This window comes from Aptenodytes patagonicus, chromosome 1, assembly GCF_965638725.1.
Source record: "Aptenodytes patagonicus chromosome 1, bAptPat1.pri.cur, whole genome shotgun sequence".
In the NCBI taxonomy this organism is placed as follows: Eukaryota; Metazoa; Chordata; class Aves; order Sphenisciformes; family Spheniscidae; genus Aptenodytes; species Aptenodytes patagonicus.
In genome coordinates this window covers 72111940-72132496 of record NC_134949.1, presented here as the reverse complement: position 1 = coordinate 72132496, position 20557 = coordinate 72111940, and the positions used below count along the sequence as shown (strand labels likewise).

The following is a 20557-nucleotide window of genomic DNA, read 5'->3' as shown; positions in this document are numbered from 1 at the left end:
GTCGTTCCTTTTGGCCAGCAGGTGTTTGGTTTACTGTGACTTCTTCAGAAGGAAAAGAGTTGGAGAGGTTTCCAAATACAGTAAAAAATCTTATCTGTGAAAGGTAACTGGTATACTAATGGAGTGGGGTTTTATTCTTCAATACAGATTCCTTCAGGATATTATCTCCAAACCATGAATTCCAACTTGAACTTCAGTGGATTTGTCTTGCCAGTTGCAGCAATGAATGTGATAAGCATTGTGCCACTACTGATTCTTGTTCCTATTTTGGAATGCATTAACTCGTGTCTCTTTAGTTCCAAGGACACTGGACATTCTCCAACCATTTACATTGGTACGTATAGAGTACATGTGTTTATACAGTTTTGATATGTATTCTGTTTTTGAAAGAGAAACTGCAGTACGAGATGGATGATCCTATACAATTATTTCTGACTATAAATATTAACATGGACTTGTTTTGGGATGACTCTGAGGTGAATATGTTTCAAAGGAATTGTTGAAAGGACAGTCCTGAAAAAACATATTAGATATAAAGAAAAAAATTGATAGCTTTTGTTTAGGACAGAGATTGAGGCTCTTCTGACAAATAAAAAAATTTGAGAGACACTCACAAATAACTAGGAGTCATCCTAAGGAATTGGTGAGAGAAACGGTACTAATCATTTAGGCTTGAGACTTACTCTGACTTGGTTCTCTTCTATATGTTTGTTTATCCATTAATTTTTGGAAAGTTAATTTACTTTGGAAGTCTGCTTTGGGGATGGGAGAGTCCTTCAGTTGTTCTCTGACACTGGAGAAATGTTCTGTTGCTCAAAATGATGAGTTTGGATTTAAATAATTAGGTTATGAATAAAGGCTTTGTTTTTCTTACATTTTTGTGCTATAACTGCATCAACATTAGGATTGCAACTTGTAAGAGTGAAATTGTATTATCACTAATACAGTTTATTCCAATTTCATCCCAAGTGAAATAAAAGTACCTAGTCTAATTCTGTGTCTGCAATAGGTGTGTTCAGAACTGGTGAGCAAAAGAAAACATGCAGACAACTACATAAAACAAATGGATGCATATCACTGAACTGTTGTTCCCTTTGAGCAGGCTGAACATTTCACAGGTGGAAGGTTACTTGGAGAGGTACAGCTCTCCTCTCTAGTACTAGAATTTTCATTTGAATATCTAGTATGGGATAATTGTCCAGGTGTTTAGTAATTTTATTTATTAAAATCCTAAACTGAAACATACCTTACTGTACACTCACTTAAAGTAAAGCAAAGAGGCATCTACAGAGGTGAAGTACTCTCTCTTTCTCATAGAAGTGGTACAAAGAAGTCTCCTCTGTTGTGAGTCCCAGCGTTTTCAACAGTAAGCATTGTAAACTCAGGCTTGCAGATTGGCGCTCATTTGGAGAAATTCATAGCCTAGAAATAATGATGGCTTTAGTAGGGGTTGGGCCTCCTTGCGTTTGTGGTTTGTTTGTTTGGTTTTTTTAATTACCCCCAAACGTCTTATGTTCCAGGATCTGGAGGGATCCTCTAAAACCCTCTTCTGATATCAGCTCCATCTAACACCACCAGAAAAGCAGCTTCCGTTCTGTATTCACTTAAAACTATTCCCTTTTGTAGATACTATTATTAAGCTTCCTACATTTTTTTTTTTATCTTCCAGCTATTACAAACCTCAGACAAAAATATTTATAAACGACTATTTTCTCAGTGTGCTACTATTAATTCAGTGCCCCATGGCAAGCAGCACAGTGAGTACTGACACACGCAGAGGTATTAATCTGACTAAATTAGCCTAATTAAGAGTGTTATTAAGTTTTATACAAACCAGATGCATATAACGCAGCAGGTTGCGATTACCCTAGTTTTTAAAATAACATCTGCATTAAAACACAAAAAGCACATTCGGATAATAATTTTCCTTAAAACCATGGAAATTTCAAGTTAGTATTAATGTTCTATCCTGTTACGTTGAACAGCAGTAAAATATATGCAGTGGTTTATTCTTAATAGCTTCATTTATTAAAATAGCCTCCTCTTAGAGGTGATAAACTACCTGAGGCATAAAAAGTACCTGTGAGTACAGGCGATGGCTTTGGATATCCAAGTATATGACTGCACCTGCAAATATGGTAGACCTCTAAATGCCAATATTTTTGCCAACAGTTAATTAGGTTCACAATTATTTTCAGGAACAAAATTAAAAGTATAAATAGACTGTTGGTGTTAAGCCAGCCTATAACTATATTTTAATTCAGGTCTTGTAAGAGGAAGAAATTTAAATAGTTTTCTGGAAACTTTCAGTATGTTAAGAATAACATTTTTCAGGGATGAGCCATATAGACAATGTTGAACTGAAATACTTGATTGCTCTGTAATAAGGATCTACATGAAAACTGTAATCTATGTTATTTCTCTATAATTGTTGGTTTATTTGTAAGTTAGGTATGATCTAAAAAACATTAAAATCTTAAAGTGAATTTAGATTGTGTCCCAAATATATTGAGCATCTGGACCTCTTTATGAAAAACATGAGTATTTGGTAAACTTAGAGTTTTTCCAGTTTCATAGTTGGTTTTGGGTTTTTTTAATATATTTTATGCTACTTGATTTAGTCAATAGTATAAAAGATTCAGCAGAGAACGGAAGGTATGTGTCTGCTGGGTAGTTGTCCATCAGCTACAGGCAAGAGGCTCTAGCTGAAGTACCTGAGCCATAGAAGTTCTTGCTCTAGTATTCTTAATGCCTGATTATACTGAAGTGTCTTAAATCTTGGATTTACTCCATCCAAGAGCGATGTGGGGAATAGCTCTCCGTACAGTACATAAAAGCAAGCCTCCAGTCCAATGTCTATTTCAAGTGATTTAAGAGTTGATGATGACCACTTCTCCCTAAAAGATGTTCTAGTTTGAACAAGTATTAATTTCAGGAAAGCTTTTTGACCTGTTTTACTCAGTATATGAGATTAAGTAATCACAAAGGTCCAGTGCAACCTTAGTCTCTGGATAATATAAACTACCTTGTTCTAGAATCAGCCCCAAGTGTTCCTAAAACAGCATGTTCTCCTGTAAAACCAAAGCCTCAGATGGTCATTCCAAACTGCTTGTTTTAAAGAGGAATAAAGGGAGAAGAGGTAGGAGGAAAACCAGGTCTCCACGTGTCTCAGTTTCTTCCTCTGCCACATAATGTCTTAAAAGAAATATTGCAATTGTTGGGCATTCAGAGGTTGCTTTTTCTGAAATGTTTTGGCTTTTAGTAAGGAAAATGCTTAAAATATAGCACTGTGTAGTAATATTGAACTGCTTGAGGTTTCTTTAGTGCTAACACAATTTTTCACTAGGAGAACTCTTGCTTTGGTAGATTACAAGAAGCTCCTTGAGGGCTTTATACCTGGCCTTGATAAGGTGCATTGGCTAGAAAATGCTGTTGAATTCCCTCTCATCATCGATTTTCAAGCAATAATTCATTGATGTTCTCATTAAGCACTAGAAGGGCCTTAACAGCAAACCAGCTTCCAGGCCTCAGGTTAGGTACAGGGGAGGATATTTAAAGTTCTGCAAACGCAGGAGAACTGTGCTGATGGAAGGGTGTGAGAGTTTGCTGCTGAGAGAAGAAACACAGAAGCATGCAAAAACATAACAAGGCTAAGGCCACTTAGCTATATGAGTTTTCTGCCTCTTCTGTCCTGGCATCCAAAGAGACAAACTTTATATATATAATAAATATAAAATGAAACAAAAGCCTTTGAATGTCGACATCAAATCTAGTAAGCGTAACAATTTCCAGTCATGAAGTGAGATGAGGTTTCTTATGGGGAAAGCAGTGCACAGTCCAGGTATTTGAGCCAAAGCTGTCAAAAGAAACCAAATTCTCACTCCTGTAATGTAAGCTGTACTTACATTGTAGCTTAGAAATGCTGAGGAATCACAAACTTAGTCAAAATCAATGGGAGCTCAAAACATTAGAAGTATAAATGTTTCAAGTTCAGGAGACTTACTTGAAAACTTTGCATTCTGTGTTTTTTCTTTTCTGAGAGGCTACAACCATTTCATACTGTCAGCATCAAGAAATATAATCTATTTAAATAGTATCCTCTATGCAATGTGTGGTGAAGTGTGCAGTATTTAAAATATGTCTGAGTTTATTAGAAGCTTTTTCTTGCATTATGAGACTAAACATATAGGGTTTTTTCCTGACCTGTGTGCTTGTGCAGTACTTGTACTTGTGCCTTACCACTGAGGCAGGCAGTAAGACTTCACGCATTGCATGTGCAGTAATATATTGAAATGTATTATGGATCCAGTATATTATGGATCATGCGGTGGTACTTCTTCAGGACAACTGAAGAAGGCAGGAGGTAACTGTAGTCCAATGGCTTATGTGTAAAAACTTAGAGAGCTGGAGATTATCTTTTCCAGTAATGCAGCTCATCTCATCCTAAAATGTTAAACAGTCCAGCAAATGGACTATCCAACAAACTTTCAAAAGTACATCAGGAGAGCTCTATAGTGGAGGGAAAGGGGAAAATGTAGGAATGCTTGATCTCCTGAGGTGTGATATGCACTGCTGATCTCTTTCTCTCCCATCATTTCAACTGCCTGCACTACTTCTTTGTGTAGAAAACAAATGGGTAAAGGATATGGTGTATGCGTATATCTGAGAATCTTATTGCTGCTTGAATAGGAGCATTTCCCTTGCGTAGTCTTATTCCCACCCAATCTCTTGTGATACCTGGAAGGGCTGCCGCCTTTTCTCTCTCTCCTCCTTCCTTACTTCCCCCAGTCTTTAAAAAAAAAAAAAAAAAAAAAAAAAAAAAAAAAAAAAAGTTTGTGACTTTGCTCTTCAGAAAAGTATTTCCTCTCTCATTTATTCTGCATCCCTAAATTCTTTCTGTGTTGAGCTGGTGTCCCTTTGCCATATATTTAGAGTTAGGCTTGTGGCGTAGCAATTACTCTTTGTCCATGTTTGTGTCCAGAGAGGATGTACTGGGGAGGGGGAGGAAGAGGAGAAGCTTCTTTTGCATCTCCTGGGACTCTGCTTCATTCTAAATACATGATAATTCAATAACTACAACCTTGGTGAATGCTCTCTGTGCTCTTTACGCAGTTGTAGGTCAGTTATCTGCTGCACTTTCCGTGATGGTTGCTGGCTTCTCTGAAATACACCGAAAACACTTCCCTCAGGTGGAGCAGACGCTTTCCGAGGAGGTTCTCCTGGTCTCCTCCATGCCTTGCTTCCACTTAGCTCCTCAGTACATCCTACTTGGAGTGGCTGAAGCTTTGGTAACTCCCTCCTGTAAGTAAAATCTAATAGGCTAAAGTGAGAGTGTCCTGATTCGCAGAGAATTATATCAGCTTCCTAAAAATAATTACTGTCATCTGATATTTTAACCCTGGCTCTCTTCCACAGGCTTAATGAGCAGATCTGTGCTTTACCTGCTTCAGAGTAGCATAATTTGTCTTGCTGGCTGTAATTCAGTGAGCAATGACGTTGTTCCACATTAACTGGAAGGTGACACAGGTCCCTGGGGTGCGTAATCCACCGTTCGGCAGGGGAATGATCAGAGCGGTGGCACTCTGGGCTCAGATGCATGACTGGTCTTGAAGCTGAACCCGCTTCAGGCAGGGGCTGGACCGGATGAGCTCCTGAGGTGCCTTCTGACCTGAACTCTTCTGTGATTATTTTCTTGAGACAGAACAAATACGCACATGACAGCGGAGCTGTGGTTACGGTCTGTGAGCACTTTTTAGGCCACAGTCAAAGCAAGGTGAAGCAATTTAGCTTAACACTTTTCATTTGTGGACCCAGCTAATAGAATTATTACACCTTTTTCACTGACACAGAGCATATGTAGGTGGGTAACACAATTCAACTGACAGGCTAACCTGGAGAATATTGTAGGCAGATGCAGGATTTTTGTTTGTGCTCCAATTGGGAGTCATGCGAACATGCCTGCAGAGAGCATCATGCCTTAGCTTGTGGCATGGAGCCAGAGATAAACACTCCTGTTTCACAGAGCACAGGCAGAGCTTAACTCACTCCTGCCATCCACAAGTTATGAAGACGCGCTCTTGATTGTGTGTCTGAACCTTCTCTCCCTTCCATAATTTACCTTTCCACATCTACGCCGACATTCCTGAGGCTTATTTTCTTCTGAGGAGCACACAGAGTGCTTACCAGTGTTTTACTTCGTGGAGCTTAAAAAAAAAATGTATTACAAAAATAATCTAATCAACATTCACTTAAAGAGACACAAGTAAAGTAATTGACTAGCTGATCTCTGCAGGCATTTAATTCTACAGGTTGAGTGTCTATTGTTCCAGTACAACCCCAGAAATGTTCAGGTTTTTATTTAAGAGCAGGAAATAACTTCAGTGTCTCAGCTTCATTCTCACACTCTAAGACTACTGAGAGCTGTGGGTCACGGTCTGTCACTAAAAAGGTAATTTTCCCTAGTTTTAAATACTTAGCACTTTCATAATGCCTCTTCATCCGATAGCTCTCAAGTACTTAACTGAGACAGGTTTCTAGGCAGGTAATGTGGTTTCTAGGTTACAGGCTAAGTGTAACTGAAAAGTGTGACCTTCTCTCTTTAGTTTAACAAAAAAAAAGGTTAGGAGGTGGCTTGCTTACAGTCTTCTCATACAGAAACATGAGAATATTGCTGATAGAATAAGGCTTTTTAATCTAGCACGCTGGAACACAACAGAAGTCCAATGACTAGAAGATGACATTAGTGTTTAGAAAAGAAATAAAGCTCCGTCTTGGGGGTTTTTTTCTTCTTTTTTTTTTATCTTTTTAAAGGATTGTGATTAGAATTTCTTAGGAAGAAAAATTGTCTTCCCTATTTAAATAAAGATTAAGCATCTTGCTAAGGTCTGCAGTTAGAGGTACAATTCAAGAACCCCGGTAAATGGGACTAAGTCTGAATTTGAGATTTGCAGGTAGAAAAATAAAGGTAGGTACCTAAAATAGTACATTACTACTATAGTCGGTGGGGATGCAGGCCTCCGTTCACTTGCCCACACATAAGCGTCTGGCATCATTTGTCATGGAGTATCTAGGCTATGCACGCCGGGCAAGCAGGCTCTTTACGGTACCTGTGTGGCCTCCAGCTGCTGCTGGAGAAGAACATGGTTTTCCTGTAGGTCTTGCACCTTATCAGACAGCCCCGTGCAGATGGCTAAGGTGCACTGGAGCATTTCAGGCAGCACTGGGCGTCTGTATTCAGACTACTGAACTGAGCTCTAGGTTTCTACTTCAGTTTGAACTGAATTGCTGTTCAGGAACCATTCAGTGGATCTCCATGGATGGTAATGACAGCCTAGACACCTAAATAGTTGTTTCACCTTCCCTGACATTTTACTGCCTTTGTTATGCAGAAGGTCAAATTCAATTATCATAATAATTTACTTGACCTGAAAGTACATGATCCAAGTTGAAGACAGAAATGTTCACACTTGTAATCAGAGGGAATAGAGGAGATATCTCATTTCTGAAGTGCTTGGTTAGAGGAGCTAGATTTGGCATATTGAACTCTCTATCTACATTTGAGCCTTGATACTTACAGTTGTGTTTATACAATATATTTCATTATCTTGTTGATAGGAGTTTTATATAATCATCTGCTTCAGGTGGCATGAGCATCTCTTAGAATAACATCAGCATTTAATGTTTCCCTAGCACTGAGTCTTTAAAATATAAAATAAAACAATGATAAAATAATTGCTCTCCTCTGCAGTGTTAGAATGTAAGATCTCACAGGCCTCTGACAGCTTGAATTTGTAACCCTTGCTTGGTTTAAACTACGAAATTACTCTTTCAAAGCCCAATGATTTAAAAGGAGGAAAAAAAAAAAGGGAAAAAAACCCAAACAAACCACAAAACTCCCCTGCCCCCCCCCCCCAACAAAAAAATACCACCACAAAAAAAACCCAAAATCCATCCTGTGGGACAATATTAGCAGGTATTTGCCCCCACAGTGCATGAGATTGCTGGTGATGGGAAGCCAGCCTGCTGGCCGCAGCAGCTGTGTTACGCTGCCAGTGTCCAAGCAGTCTGGTGCACTGTAAGTACTTTGCCCTACAAAGTGTTAGCAGATTTGCAGTGTTTGCTGAAGTGCTGCAAGAATAACATCTGCCCATCAACATGTCTCAAAGCACTTAGAAATGGGAAGCCTTGTAACAAACAGCTCTGTTAGTTAAAGGATATATTGGGGATCACTTCACCCACCGATGAAATGCAATAGTCTCCAGGGTGAAATGCAGCAGCTGTTTAATAGTTCACAGCAGCACCGTGGGAGAAGCGAGGAACGGAGTATACAATTGAAACAGCAGGGGTAATTTAGGTAAGTAGGATGCAATTACCCAAGCTGAATCTGGCCAAGATGCATGTTTTGCACCCTTGCTTTTAGAAGGGAGGAATAACCAAAAACTTTTTAGGCTCTTAGTGATTCAAATTAGCTAGGACGCTGACTGTACAATGTTTCAGACTGTACTGTTGTATCTACAGATGGTGTCCCAGGCTCCCCTGCTTTCTCTTGCCCTCAGACTTCTGGTTCCCATTGTGAATGATGAAAAAACACTACCCATAGTATTTTTTTCTTTTCTTTAATATGTTTCCAAAGCTCTCATTTGGACATCCAAATTAAAAAGGGTGGAAGATGGTGATTGTAAAGTTTCATTTGTATTCAGAGATGCTTCAGGCAACTCAGCATCCAAATAGGATCCTCTGCTGACAAGTGTCTCAAGCTGGAGGTCATTCAAACTCAACTAATAGAGCAGGTTGGGAGACACCGGGGCTTGGAAAACAAGTGTGGATGAGTGCTCAAGGTGTGAAATTGGCAAACAAGAGGTTTTGATAATCAGGGAAAGTTACTCAAAAAGAGCAGCTATCATAAAGACTTACTGTTACTCTAACCTAGTTTAGCCAAATTACAACTGGTGGGATTATTTATAATCATCCATACTACAACAGCGTGCTACAGCTTCCCCTTACCACCAAAGCTGTTGCTTCTTCTGGTTTAATCTTCTGGCAAGAAAGTGAAGACAATGTCTTAAAAATTAGCCAGTGACTCTGGGGGTTGCTCTCTGGGAAAGAGGAGCATTGTAAAGCCTTAAGTTAGAGCAAGGTAACTGTCCAAGTTAAGGTAGAGCTCTGGATTTTGGAAGTATTTACTAGTAGCCATGCTGCATTGGCTCTGGCATAGGAGGTCCCACTGTCCTGCAGTTAAATATCACATCTGCTGACTTCATGCTTGCTGATTGCGGTGGTGTTTCTCTTGTCTCGCTATGCCTGAGGTTTTAAAAGGTGAAAGCAACTGCCTGGGTGAAAGATCTTTACGTACTTGTGGAATATCGATAGTTGTACATGGGATGGTTTGTAACAGAGATTCATTTAAACAGTTTAGATAATCCTTTGTTGATAGGGTACATACTAACATGTCTGATTGCCCTTCTGCAGCAAGTACATTCTCTATGTAAAATATGGAAAGTCCCTACTGGAGACACTTTGGATTTTTTTCTGTCTTATCTATCTTCTACCATCATTTACTTTTTTTTTTTTTTTTTTAAACCTGTAACTGTGTCTGCTTCCTTTCTAAGGTTCCTTACTTTCATTCCGGCTCGTGCCAGAAAGAATTAGAGGGATTTCCATGCATTTTTTAACTCTCTTTAATGGAGCTGGCTGCTTTATGGGAGCTTTCTTTGTTCAGACAGCCCATGCAGGCACTCAAGGTAAGAATATGCTCATGACTGGTGTTCCTGAGCAGTTTTCTAATATTATTGATTTGGAGAATTAGGCAGCAGAATTAAAGGGGATGCCAAAGTTTTATTGATTTTTCTCTCACAATTAAGATGGAATTAAGATAGGAAATAGCCTTCCAGCTGTATTCATCCAATTTTAATGAGTCATCTTAGTTTTGATAGTTGGAGTAATTAGAGGATGGCATCTTGCAGGAAGCCCTCACCTCCAATCTCTATACTTCTGTTCTGGAAGACAAGAAAATAAACTGTCTAGGAAGCATCTTTTTATCTTCATGAAGAAGTACATTTATGTTAGCCACACTTACATAGAAGCCTCTGGCCATGAGAGCAAGATTAATGCTTCAAAGAATGGAGAACATGCATTTCTTTCTGTTCCATAGTGTCGTAGCAGAAAGGAGGTTGAGTCGAGTGTTTCAAAGGCATCTAGGGAATTTGTTCCCCTAGACCTACTAGTTCTCTCTTGCCGCCTTTACGCCTCTCCCTTTTGCCCAGCTACTGGAAGAACCAGATTCTGTGACAATATGGCCTCACTGTGGTTTTACCCTTTTGCAGATGAATACTGCAATTTCCAGAGAACTTACTGTTTCAAAAGGAGTTATTTCAGAGTCAGCCTGTTGAGGATTATTTAGTGTAAGCCCTGAACTGGAGATTTTTCTGGGTTGCTGACTTTCAAGATAGGCCAAGAGTTTCTTAAAGTCTTTTTTCCTTTGCTGATGAATCTTTGTTCAATACAGAAAAGACTTGTTTCATAAGTAAATTTAAAAAGTAAAGCACTTGAGTTCTTGAACCAAAGGACAGGGATCCCTTTGTTCACACATCTGAAATAGTTCCACTTGCTGAAGCAGAACTTCTAAAGATGATTTCCACTGATAAGCTTTGTCACTGTGTTACAGAGAACTGTTCTCTTACAGAGCACAACTGCTGGCCCTAATGCACGACACCATTGCAGTTACCACGGCTGCAGAATTTTGTAACTGCTCATGGTTAAGTTTTGGGTTCTTCTCTTTCCTACATAAAGAACGATGTAACTTAAAAACAAGGGGAAGTGGGTTTTTTTGAAAGTATGACAAGAAATTGTAATGGTTCTTTGACATGCAGTGCTGTTTTTAAATTAACTCAATTAAAATTTTATTATGAGGTATAAAAGCATCACCTAGAGAGGGTAAAAAACAGGAATGCTTACCCAAATGAGTCAGGCAAAGAACTAATAAGTACCAAGACATCTAGTGTGGAGAGCAGAGCTCCTTGAATGTCCCCCAGTGGAATAGATTTTATTTTTTTTTTTCATTGGGTAATATGGGTTCAATGAAACTAACACTTCAAGAAAGACTATGTTGCTGACTTTTTGTCTTCCCCTCCCCCCAAAAGTATGGAAATTATTAATTTTGATAAGGCTGAAATATTTTGTTTTAGTAAAATTGACATATTTTACTGCAATTTGACTTTGGGTATAATTAAATATTTATAAAATAATTAAGCATAATGTCAGCATCAAAACATTTTGACTATATTGTGCCACTATATATATAATTTATTCCTTTATAGAATATTTTATACAAAGTGATAGAGAAAATCAATTTTTGCATTTGGTTTGCAATTCAGTAGGTTTTTGTCTAATTTTTTATCAGGGTGATTTATTCTTTTTCTGTAAGTCTGTATGAAAACATTTAATTGATTCAAAAAAGAAAATGTTCATTTCTTGCCAGAAATACTGTTTTATCAGAGCCTTCAAATTCTCATCGTGGCTGGGACCAAAAAGCCTGAACTCTCCAAATTCTCCACAGACTGCAGTTGCCATGTTCTAACCCTTTTTGCTCAAGATTTTTGAGCAAACTGAAAAAGCTTCCTGGCTAAAATACTCCTCACTTTTATGAAGTTGGGTGGCAAAATTCTCTACTTAGCTTTGAAAAAAAAGGTATAACTTACGTCTTTATTTAACTTTGTCAGACCTGTCATTCCTGTAGATGGAATTGACCGCACCATTATCCTGAGCAAAAGCCACCCTTAAATTTCCAAGGGATTCAGTGACAGTCTGTATTCAGATTAAGGTGCCGTAATGGGACTGAATAAGCCCCTAAATAGGGGAAGTCCTCTGCAAAACTTGAAAAGCTTTAGAGAAAATATAGTGAAAAATGTTTAATGTTTGCTCTGTTGCTCTAGTTAGAAGCATTAGAGATTACTTTCTCTATTAGTATGTAAACAACATATTATTGGGCGCTCACATTTTATTTCTAAAAATAAGTGGAATCTCACTGGGTATCTCTTTCCCAGTGTTCCCTGCTTGAAAGAGATTAATTATTCCAAGTTACCACAATTCATGCAATTCACAGCTTGTAAATAATGGAGATACTCCTGTATCTTCATTCATGTTATAACGCTTCAGACTGAAGACTTAGAGTATTCCTCTACTCATCCCAGCTAGACTTTTGTCTAATATGACTCATAAATCAAAGTAGGCTTGGGATCAGACTTTTGGAGCTGGGTATAGACTCCAACAAAACCAAAGAGGATTTAGGCTTGGTTTTGTTTTTCTCCTAGTTTGATAGGAAATGTTATCTACAAAATTCTCTTGTTCCATCTGTATTTTTTCCAAACTCTTCCATTGTGCTTCTTACGGTGTTCTTTGGTGCTTGTGACAAAAAGCTTAAGATCAGCAAAATAATAATTTTTTAATTTATAAAACCTAATGGTTACCTGTTGAACCCTCTAAAGATGATAGTGCTTCAGAGAACAAAATTGTGACTTCTCTCAGGTCAAATGACACAAATTAAGCCCTCATTACTCACATTTGGTATTATTTTTCAGCTCTGTTTAAAGAGCTTGTAAAACATTTGGTATTTGGACAAATTATGGAACTGGAAGTAAAGCAAACCACCCAGAACTCTTTTTTTTTTTTTTTTTTTTTTTTTTTCCTAAAAAGCTGAACTAATTTATTTATATTGGAAGACCAAAGTTCTTTCTCTTTTGCTGAAAGAAGATGATAGTGTTTATGCAATGGTTTTGCAAGATTTAACAAGGCTTAGTGTGCGACTCTTGGGCTATGGGTGCTTTTGTCCCATGATTCTTGTTTCACCAAAACGTGAGCCAAGACTATTTCTGGTTCTCCCATCTCTAAGCAATGAGACCATGTTTGCCGTGAAGCAATTCAGGAATCAGTGAAGTAGATTCTCCAGTGTGTATTTTGAAGTGCTGAAGCACAGAGGGTGTTGACAAAATTTAAACATTTTATATCCTATTTCATGTCACTAGTTTAGAATTTTATTTGGGTTTTTATTGGCAAAGTTGATCAGATATCAGTCACAGTCAAAGCTGCATTAATCATTTTTAACGCATCTATGGAGGATGGTGTGAATATGATAAAAAGACTTTTTTTAAAATCTGACGAGTGCAAACAGATGACGGGTGACAGTGATATTTTCAGTACAAGCTGGGAAACTGCTTTCTTTTGGATCTCTTACCTCTCCTAACATTTTAACAGAAGAAGATGCAAGACAAAACCTGTCCTCCTATGCCAATCATTTCAGAATACATTTCTCTAAAAATATTAATGTAAATATGTAAGAAAGGAGAAAAGAAAAAAAAAAAAAGGTCAGAGGAAGGAAACTGCCCCAGGCACACTTTTCCTGCTTGTATTTAGAGAACCAGGGTGTTTTTGTGGGTTTATTTTTTTTTTTTTTTTTCACTTTGGAGCCTTGTGTGATTCTAAATACCAAACATGATAAAGCTAAAGGATACCTCTTGTGGTCCAGATGGTGGTGTCCACTGGTGCCTACTTAGCTAATAAGGATTAGAGGCAGACTGAGACTTTAATTTGGATATGATTAAACACTAAATATATGCCCACTAACTTGATGAAATGATGGAAGGCAATACAGTCCTTTTCTAAGATGTGAATTAAATTTTTCTATAATCATAGTCTAGGTTGTAGGATAGCTGTAAAAATGCAGGAATTGTACAGACTATACTAACTTCTGGCATGTGACTGTTTTGCTTTGTCTTCTGTGTTTTCCCAATACTAAAACATGATGGTGTTATTCAGTAAACAACCTGAATGCCTTCCTATGCAACTTTGGGCTTTGTTGTGGATCCCTTGAGAGCTCCAAGGGTGCCATCATAGTAACAGATACCTTGTGTGCATTAGTATATGTCAAGGACTGGCTTATAGCCCTTTCCACATCTTCTTTCGTGGCTAGTATTGCCAGCAGTTTGTTGCTGTCAGTCATCCACCAGAAACAGCCCAGGAAAGTGGTTTTTGTCTGTGTCCTAATCCCTGCTTCACCTACTTTTCTGTCTGTGTTGGTAGGATCAGGTGTTTTCTCTTGGTGTTGTATAATATTTCTTCTTCTTGTACTACCTGAGCATTTTTGATGCAAAATCAATAGGACTGCAAAATGTCAGTGAAAGTTTACCAGGCACTTTATTTCAATGACGTATGGTATAGCAGGCTTGAGGAACTGACTCTGCCTAGACTTAATCTTCTAATTTCTTCTAAATTTGCCATGAAATGCATAACTGATTCACCTCTAACAAATAAGAAAAGGCTCTTTAAAACACACACAGCTAAAGGAAACTTCTGATTCTCTGAGTGATTCATGCTACAAAGTATTTCCATTGTTGGAATAAAAATGGAAATCAGGAGCTTGTTGTAGAAAGTTAATTCCCAGTAAGCAATTATCTATGTGACAAACCAACCTTGTAATTGGCACTTCTGTTGGCAATCTCCATAGAAAAGTAAAGGATTGACAGAACCCAAAGGCAGTGTCTTTTGGGGGAAAGTGAATTGTTAGCATATTGCATTCTGATTCAAGGATGAGAAGGTGCTGGACTCTTCAAACACAGTAGTGCCTAGGGCATCTTACTCCAGCAAAAACAAACAAACTGGCCCAATAAGTTCCTGACGTTCATGGCTGAGAGTAAAATCCTGGAAGTATGAACCCCAAACCCAGTCAGTGGAGGGTGCTGGAGTCTGCAGACAGCTTGTGGAAGGTGTTAGTGGGGTAAGAGGTGAAAGCGTCTAAAGGGAGTTTTGCTGCCTGAAACACATGGTTGATGTTTTAACACTGACGGCTGTTCTCCCAAAGCTTTCTGCCAGCAGAGGATTCTCTGTGCGGTGAGTGTAAGTAGAAGTAAATGTAGTCCAGGTTTATCCCCTCTTTCATGGAAAACCAACTTCCATTTAAAAAGGAAAAAGAAGGGGCGGGGGGAAGGGAGAAGTAAATATTTTTGGTTGAAAATAGCAAATGGTTACATTAATCTTTGCTGTATCCACTGATGAAAATGCGTATTGGCAGTAGGATAACAGTCTGGATATCTCTAGGACTGCTGCAACCCCTATTTCTCTGTAGAGAAAGGCATCCCTGATGAACCTTGTTGCCCCTCACTGAAAGGAAAAGGAAGTCTTGCTCCTACCTCTTGCTTTGGATAGAGCAGTAAGTGAGAGAGAGAGAGAGCGCTATGGGAGCTGGAGTCTTACCATGCCCGATCTAATTTTGGCCCTGCCTATGCTGTTGCTCATTTATAATACAGGATTTTCCAGAGGCTTTGTGTTGTTATCCTGGCCTCACTGTTTAAACACTGGCAATTACTAAAAGAGGCAGAGAGGAGAGAGAGCAATGATCTTGGACCCAGGCCATGGAGGAGACCAGTGGTGAAGTGGGGGCAAAACCCAGATCTCCTGTTTGCTGGGCTGCCCTCCCACCCTGATAAAACCAACCATTCCCACTTTCAACGCTTCGGTATGGTGCCTTTGCTAGCTTTAAGACAGTTTCAAAGGTCCATTTTACTCCGTTCTCTTAGAAGCTGCTAAATTCCTCTTTTTTTTTTTTTTTTTAATCGCTCAGTGGTATTTTTAAGTACATATTTTCTGTTCAGGTTTCATTGTAAACGCTGTTCCATTAGGAAGCTCCTGCTGCTCATATAGTTAGCCTAGCTGATGTAAATAACCTAGCAGACAGTGTGAACTCTGCTCTGACAAGCTGTAGCGCCGAGCCCCATGCGTGCTTTCTCTTTCATCAGATACACGCGATCTCTCCGTGACTTCTATTGGCCACTGGGGGATGTGAAATGAAAAACTACCTGATTGTGAATTATGACAGTAAAAGTTTATAAGCTACTAAAATGAAGTTATAGCACCTAGGAGCTCAGTCAACTGACAACGTTAAATGATACGTTTTAAAACTTGCTCTGAGATAATGCTACAAAAGGAACCGCGCAGGCAGAGGTGAGGTGGTGCTCTGTGACAGGCAGAAAGGTAACGTGGCATGGAGCAAACTGCGGAGGAGTTAGGGAAAACTGCGCTGATGGCAGTTGTTCTCTGTTAATCCCAGGAGAGCTAAAGGTAACTGCTTTGAAAAGAAATGTGTTTACAACTCTAAGATGTGGAGGAAAGAGAAAAATGTAAATATATGTAGGGGGGGGGGGGGGGGGGGGGCGGAGTGTAATCCTTTGACTGCTGGCTCTCCTGGGCTGTGGAACAGCTCTTTCTCTGTAATTAGAAAATTTTGACAAGCTAAGAATGGCATTGGATGGCTAAAGATGGCATTAGTGGCCAAAAGATCAGTTAAGGCTATCAGGTTTGTACAGCACAGCTTTGGCAAAGGCGGCTGTTTTTCCTCCTCTCCCTTTTAGGTCGTTCAAGTGGTGAGCAGCCACTCTATTTAGATGGGTAGGATTTGATACCAGACTTCGAGGGAGCAAAGAAAGGCGACTTTGGGCACAGCGATGCTGGTGTTTTAGGTCAGATCAAAAGTGTGTTTTTGATCTGAACCTCCTGATCATCTCTGATTTGCATCACAGAGTGATCCTGGAGCACAAAAACCCTGCATTCCTTTTGGATGGAACTAAACCAAAAAAATGCTCATGCCTGATGGGTTCCAGGTGTTAGTGGGAACTGGTCTGATGTGACCCCCCCTGAGCTGTGTATAGTGTGGACTTCGTATTCTCAGCACCAGTTGTTTCACGCTCTGTATTTGCTCCTATTGCACTTCACTACTTGCTAATGAAGACAGTCTCTCTTTCTTCAAAGACAATAAAGATCCTGTATTCCGAACTAATGTAAAAGGTCGTTACAGGACTGTAGAGCTTTCTCTGATATTCTGTATCTACTGTAACTTCTTTTTCACCTTGGTTTTATGTTTTTGCTGTAGTTGATTATGGTAATTCAAGTACTGATTGTCTTCAAATGCAGACTGATTTGGGCTGGCTTTCTGTTTTAAGCATCTTGATTTCCATAGTTATTTACCACTCGAGCTTGTTTGCAGACTGGTAGCAACGGACAACATCAAAAGCAATACAGTTGCAAACCAAAGCACACAAGAATACAGGCAGGGAAGACTCTGGGTGTATATAGCTGGTACTGTCCTCTGCTGCATGGAGTTTAAGCTGCGAAAATGTCCCAGGCACTATTGCCAAAAGCCTTAGTAGAAGAAGGTCTGATTCACGCAAATAAATGCCGTGTGCAAGACAAGGACACGTTGCAGACTCACGGCTAAAGGCAGCTATAAAGAAAGGTAAAGTAAAATGTCAGGTAGCATCTTGGTAACGGAGCACCATCCAAGGCACTGAACAAATGCTTTTTATGCCTTTTTTTTTTTTTGTCTTAAGAAGGGCCTATTAAAACCATGAGAGATGTGAATAAGGATTTCTACAGAACACCTTAATTCTAGCTCTTCCTAAAATTTTCATACCTGACAATCATTTAGCTATGTGCACAGGATAATATAGAGGGAAGATGGCCCAATCATTACAGTAGTAGTTGTGCAGAGTTAGGTTTTCCAGCACACTTCAGATCTGTTAGGAAAGTTCTTCAGTTTCTCTAGATCTCTATTGCCTGTCCGCAAAGCAGGAGCAAAGTATACTGTAGACTCAAAAAAACATAAATGCTGTGAGAATGAAGTCTGTATAAATAGCTACAGGGGGGGTTCAAAGCACCTGCTGTGATTGTGTCTTACACAGAGTTATCTTCGTGTCTTTCATCTGAGCCACGTCTCATCCTGCAAGGTAAACTAATTCTGCTTCAAATGTCTGCTTTGCCAGGCAGCTGGTTTCCACACTTGCTGCATGAAGGCAAATTGGAGAGATTCTTCTTCTTCTTGGCTTCCTTAATGATGGTGAACACCCTGGGGTTCTGGACCATTGCACACAGGTATGTGTGTGAAAATGAAAGCTTGATGTTTCATTTGTAGATATGGGTAGAAATTCTTGCAAAACCTGTAAACTAGTGTGTAATAAAGAATTGGTAGCGATAGATCATGTGTTGTCATTCAGGGTTCAGACTTTAATATTTTTCATCTGCCTTGAGGAGAGAGATTTCACAGTAAAAATTATGTGGTAAGGTTTAAAAAAAAAAAAAAAAGACTGATGTAGTTAGCCTTAAATATTTAAGGGGTCTTATTAATATAAAAATGCCTTGAAGAAAGAAGAGCACCCTATTCTTTACAGAAGGACGTAAATATGTTGGCATGGCGTTTAGATCACAGTACCAAGATATCTCAGTCATGGAACTGACCTCCACCGCACTTGGCTTTGTACCAATATATAGAAAACGTTGCTGTTGTCTCAACGAGCTTACATCTTTAGTATAGGACAGTAGGTGAAGGGGTTGCAAGAAAACAGCAGACCGCTCCTGGTTAATGCTGTACGCAGTGGTTTCAACAGAATAACCCTGAAATATTTTCTGATGGTCTACTGGTCAATGAGATAAAAGCAACTTTCTGCTGGAGACAATGGGAGTTGCTTAATTAGCCCCCACACAGGAAGCAATTTTATGCCACCTATAGAGCCTAGGTTTATTGCCTGTAAAATGCAAGGAACTCACAACTGCAGTCCCCATTTACATCCAGGGTGGTTTGAAAGTTGGCCTGTCTCCTGTATTCTGGAACATTTAATCACAGTTAACTTTCTATGGTCAGTGTTCTAAGTAATATTCGTAGTCAAGAACAGGGAGGGAAGCAACCTGTGTCACCACGACTGGGAAGGGTCACGTGTTAGTGGCATTCTCTTTTAGACATTAGGCTGCAGTTCTATGGAAATCTTTCAGAAACCTTGATGAAGGAGTGATTTCATAATGACAATAACAGAAAATTTCCAAGGGCAGTGTACTTCTAGAACTCTTGAGAAAAATACTGCCTTTTCTGTTACATATAGCACTAACTTTTCAGCACCAAATATTACTATAGCATCTTGTCAATTATTTCAATGTAACCTGAGACACAAGTGTCCATTTACTCCAGTGGCTAGTTCTTGATTCTGTTCTTTTTAAATGTGACCTGAGTCATGATTAGAAATGTTTCTCCTGTATGTACTTTGTCTTCCTTTTATAAAATGGGATTTTATTCTTCTGTAGAATGAAACTTTCATTTGTGACACTTACTGCTGAAAACTAAAAGGTTTTGGTTGTTAGACTGGCCATAAAATTGGGTTGAACTTATCAAACAATTTTGCTACAAATCAACATATTTTTACAAGGAAATCTGTTGACCTCCAGTCTTCCTAAAAAAAAAAAAAAAAAAAAAAAAAAAAAAAAAAAAAATTATTTCAAATTGATATTTCACTTCAAAATCAAGGTAGCTCATTTTTCAATAAGACAATCAAAACCTATATGAAGTATGTTTTTTGAGGTCAAATGTAATTGTTTCATTTTGTGCCGAATAAGAATTCTCCCAGAGCAGGGAGAAAAGGGTGAGGACTATTCAGATAAACACTGATTTAAAGGTGGGGGGAAATCAGGCTTTAAAACTCTGAATTAGAAAAAATATACTAAAATTTCTCTGAGGAAAAAAGCATGTTTCTTTTTTAAATTTGTTAAAATGACACAGTACAGCTATTAATAACACCTGCATCCCGTTTGGCACTTCTCATCCTGAAGTTCTGAAAGCTTCTAGGAAAGCACATACCACTATCCTTTTCTTTTTTTTTTTTTTTTTTGGCTGCTTAGAAGTCCAGGATTCAGAAGGCACTGTAACTTGCAAAATATTACCTAATAAACAATGGATGAAGCTAATCCCAGAAAGGATGATTATTTCAGTATTTTCCTTCCCTATCCTCCCTCCCAGATATGACAATCTGAATCGGGAATACACCAATGAATTCAGAGGAAGTCTTCCTGAAGAAAAACTTTTGAAGCACAAAAAAGTCGTCAAGCATTATGATAGCGTCCTGGAAAGTTCTCCCATTTTGTCTCCTATGGAGAAAACCTGATAAAATTTCTCACTTGTTTGACTAGATTTTGATTGTGTTACCAACCAGCTTTCTAATGATAAATTACCTAGTGTACTAGTGGAACTGCCAATGTATTTATGAATTATCTTAGAAATAATAATGTTATTTATAAGTTTACAAAATAGCAGTCGTCATAGGATTTGGCCTTGTAGGATGCTGCACTGTCATAATGCATGTCGAGGACAATGAGAGCTCACTGCTTGGCACGGTTGGTAGAGAGAAGCTTTTAATCTCTGTAGGGAAATAGATAGGTATCCACATGTATTTGTACTCAGTAATGGTTCAAAAATAATAAACTCATGTACACATTTGTTTAGCAAATTACTTTGTGACAGTATCATTTACAAATAATTTTGGAGTCTGGTATTGGCTAGTTGATACTTGCAAAGGTGGGAGACTTGTGTGCTATTCTTGGCTCTGCTACTTATCTGCTACCCAGCCTTCAGCAAGTTGCTTCTTTACCTTAGTTCCCCCGTTGGTGAAATGGACACAGCTGTATTAACAGTCTTTGCAAATTGCTTTGAGATCTACCAAAAATACATTAGAAACTATATACCAGTAATAAGTCC

General features: G+C 38.7%; 1 protein-coding gene across 1 annotated transcript in view; it reads left to right on the top strand.

The window, feature by feature from the left end:
• The window catches only part of SLC15A5 (solute carrier family 15 member 5), a 35353-nt gene extending 15354 nt beyond the window's left edge, over nucleotides 1-19999 (top strand). Inside the window, exons 5-9 of the mRNA XM_076328758.1 lie at nucleotides 148-334; nucleotides 5113-5301; nucleotides 9609-9740; nucleotides 17805-17913; nucleotides 19823-19999. Of these exons, the coding sequence (XP_076184873.1) occupies nucleotides 148-334; nucleotides 5113-5301; nucleotides 9609-9740; nucleotides 17805-17913; nucleotides 19823-19967 (762 nt within the window). The 3' untranslated portion in view covers nucleotides 19968-19999. The remainder of the gene's footprint in view (nucleotides 1-147; nucleotides 335-5112; nucleotides 5302-9608; nucleotides 9741-17804; nucleotides 17914-19822) is intronic.
• The last annotated feature ends 558 nt before the right edge of the window (nucleotides 20000-20557 follow it).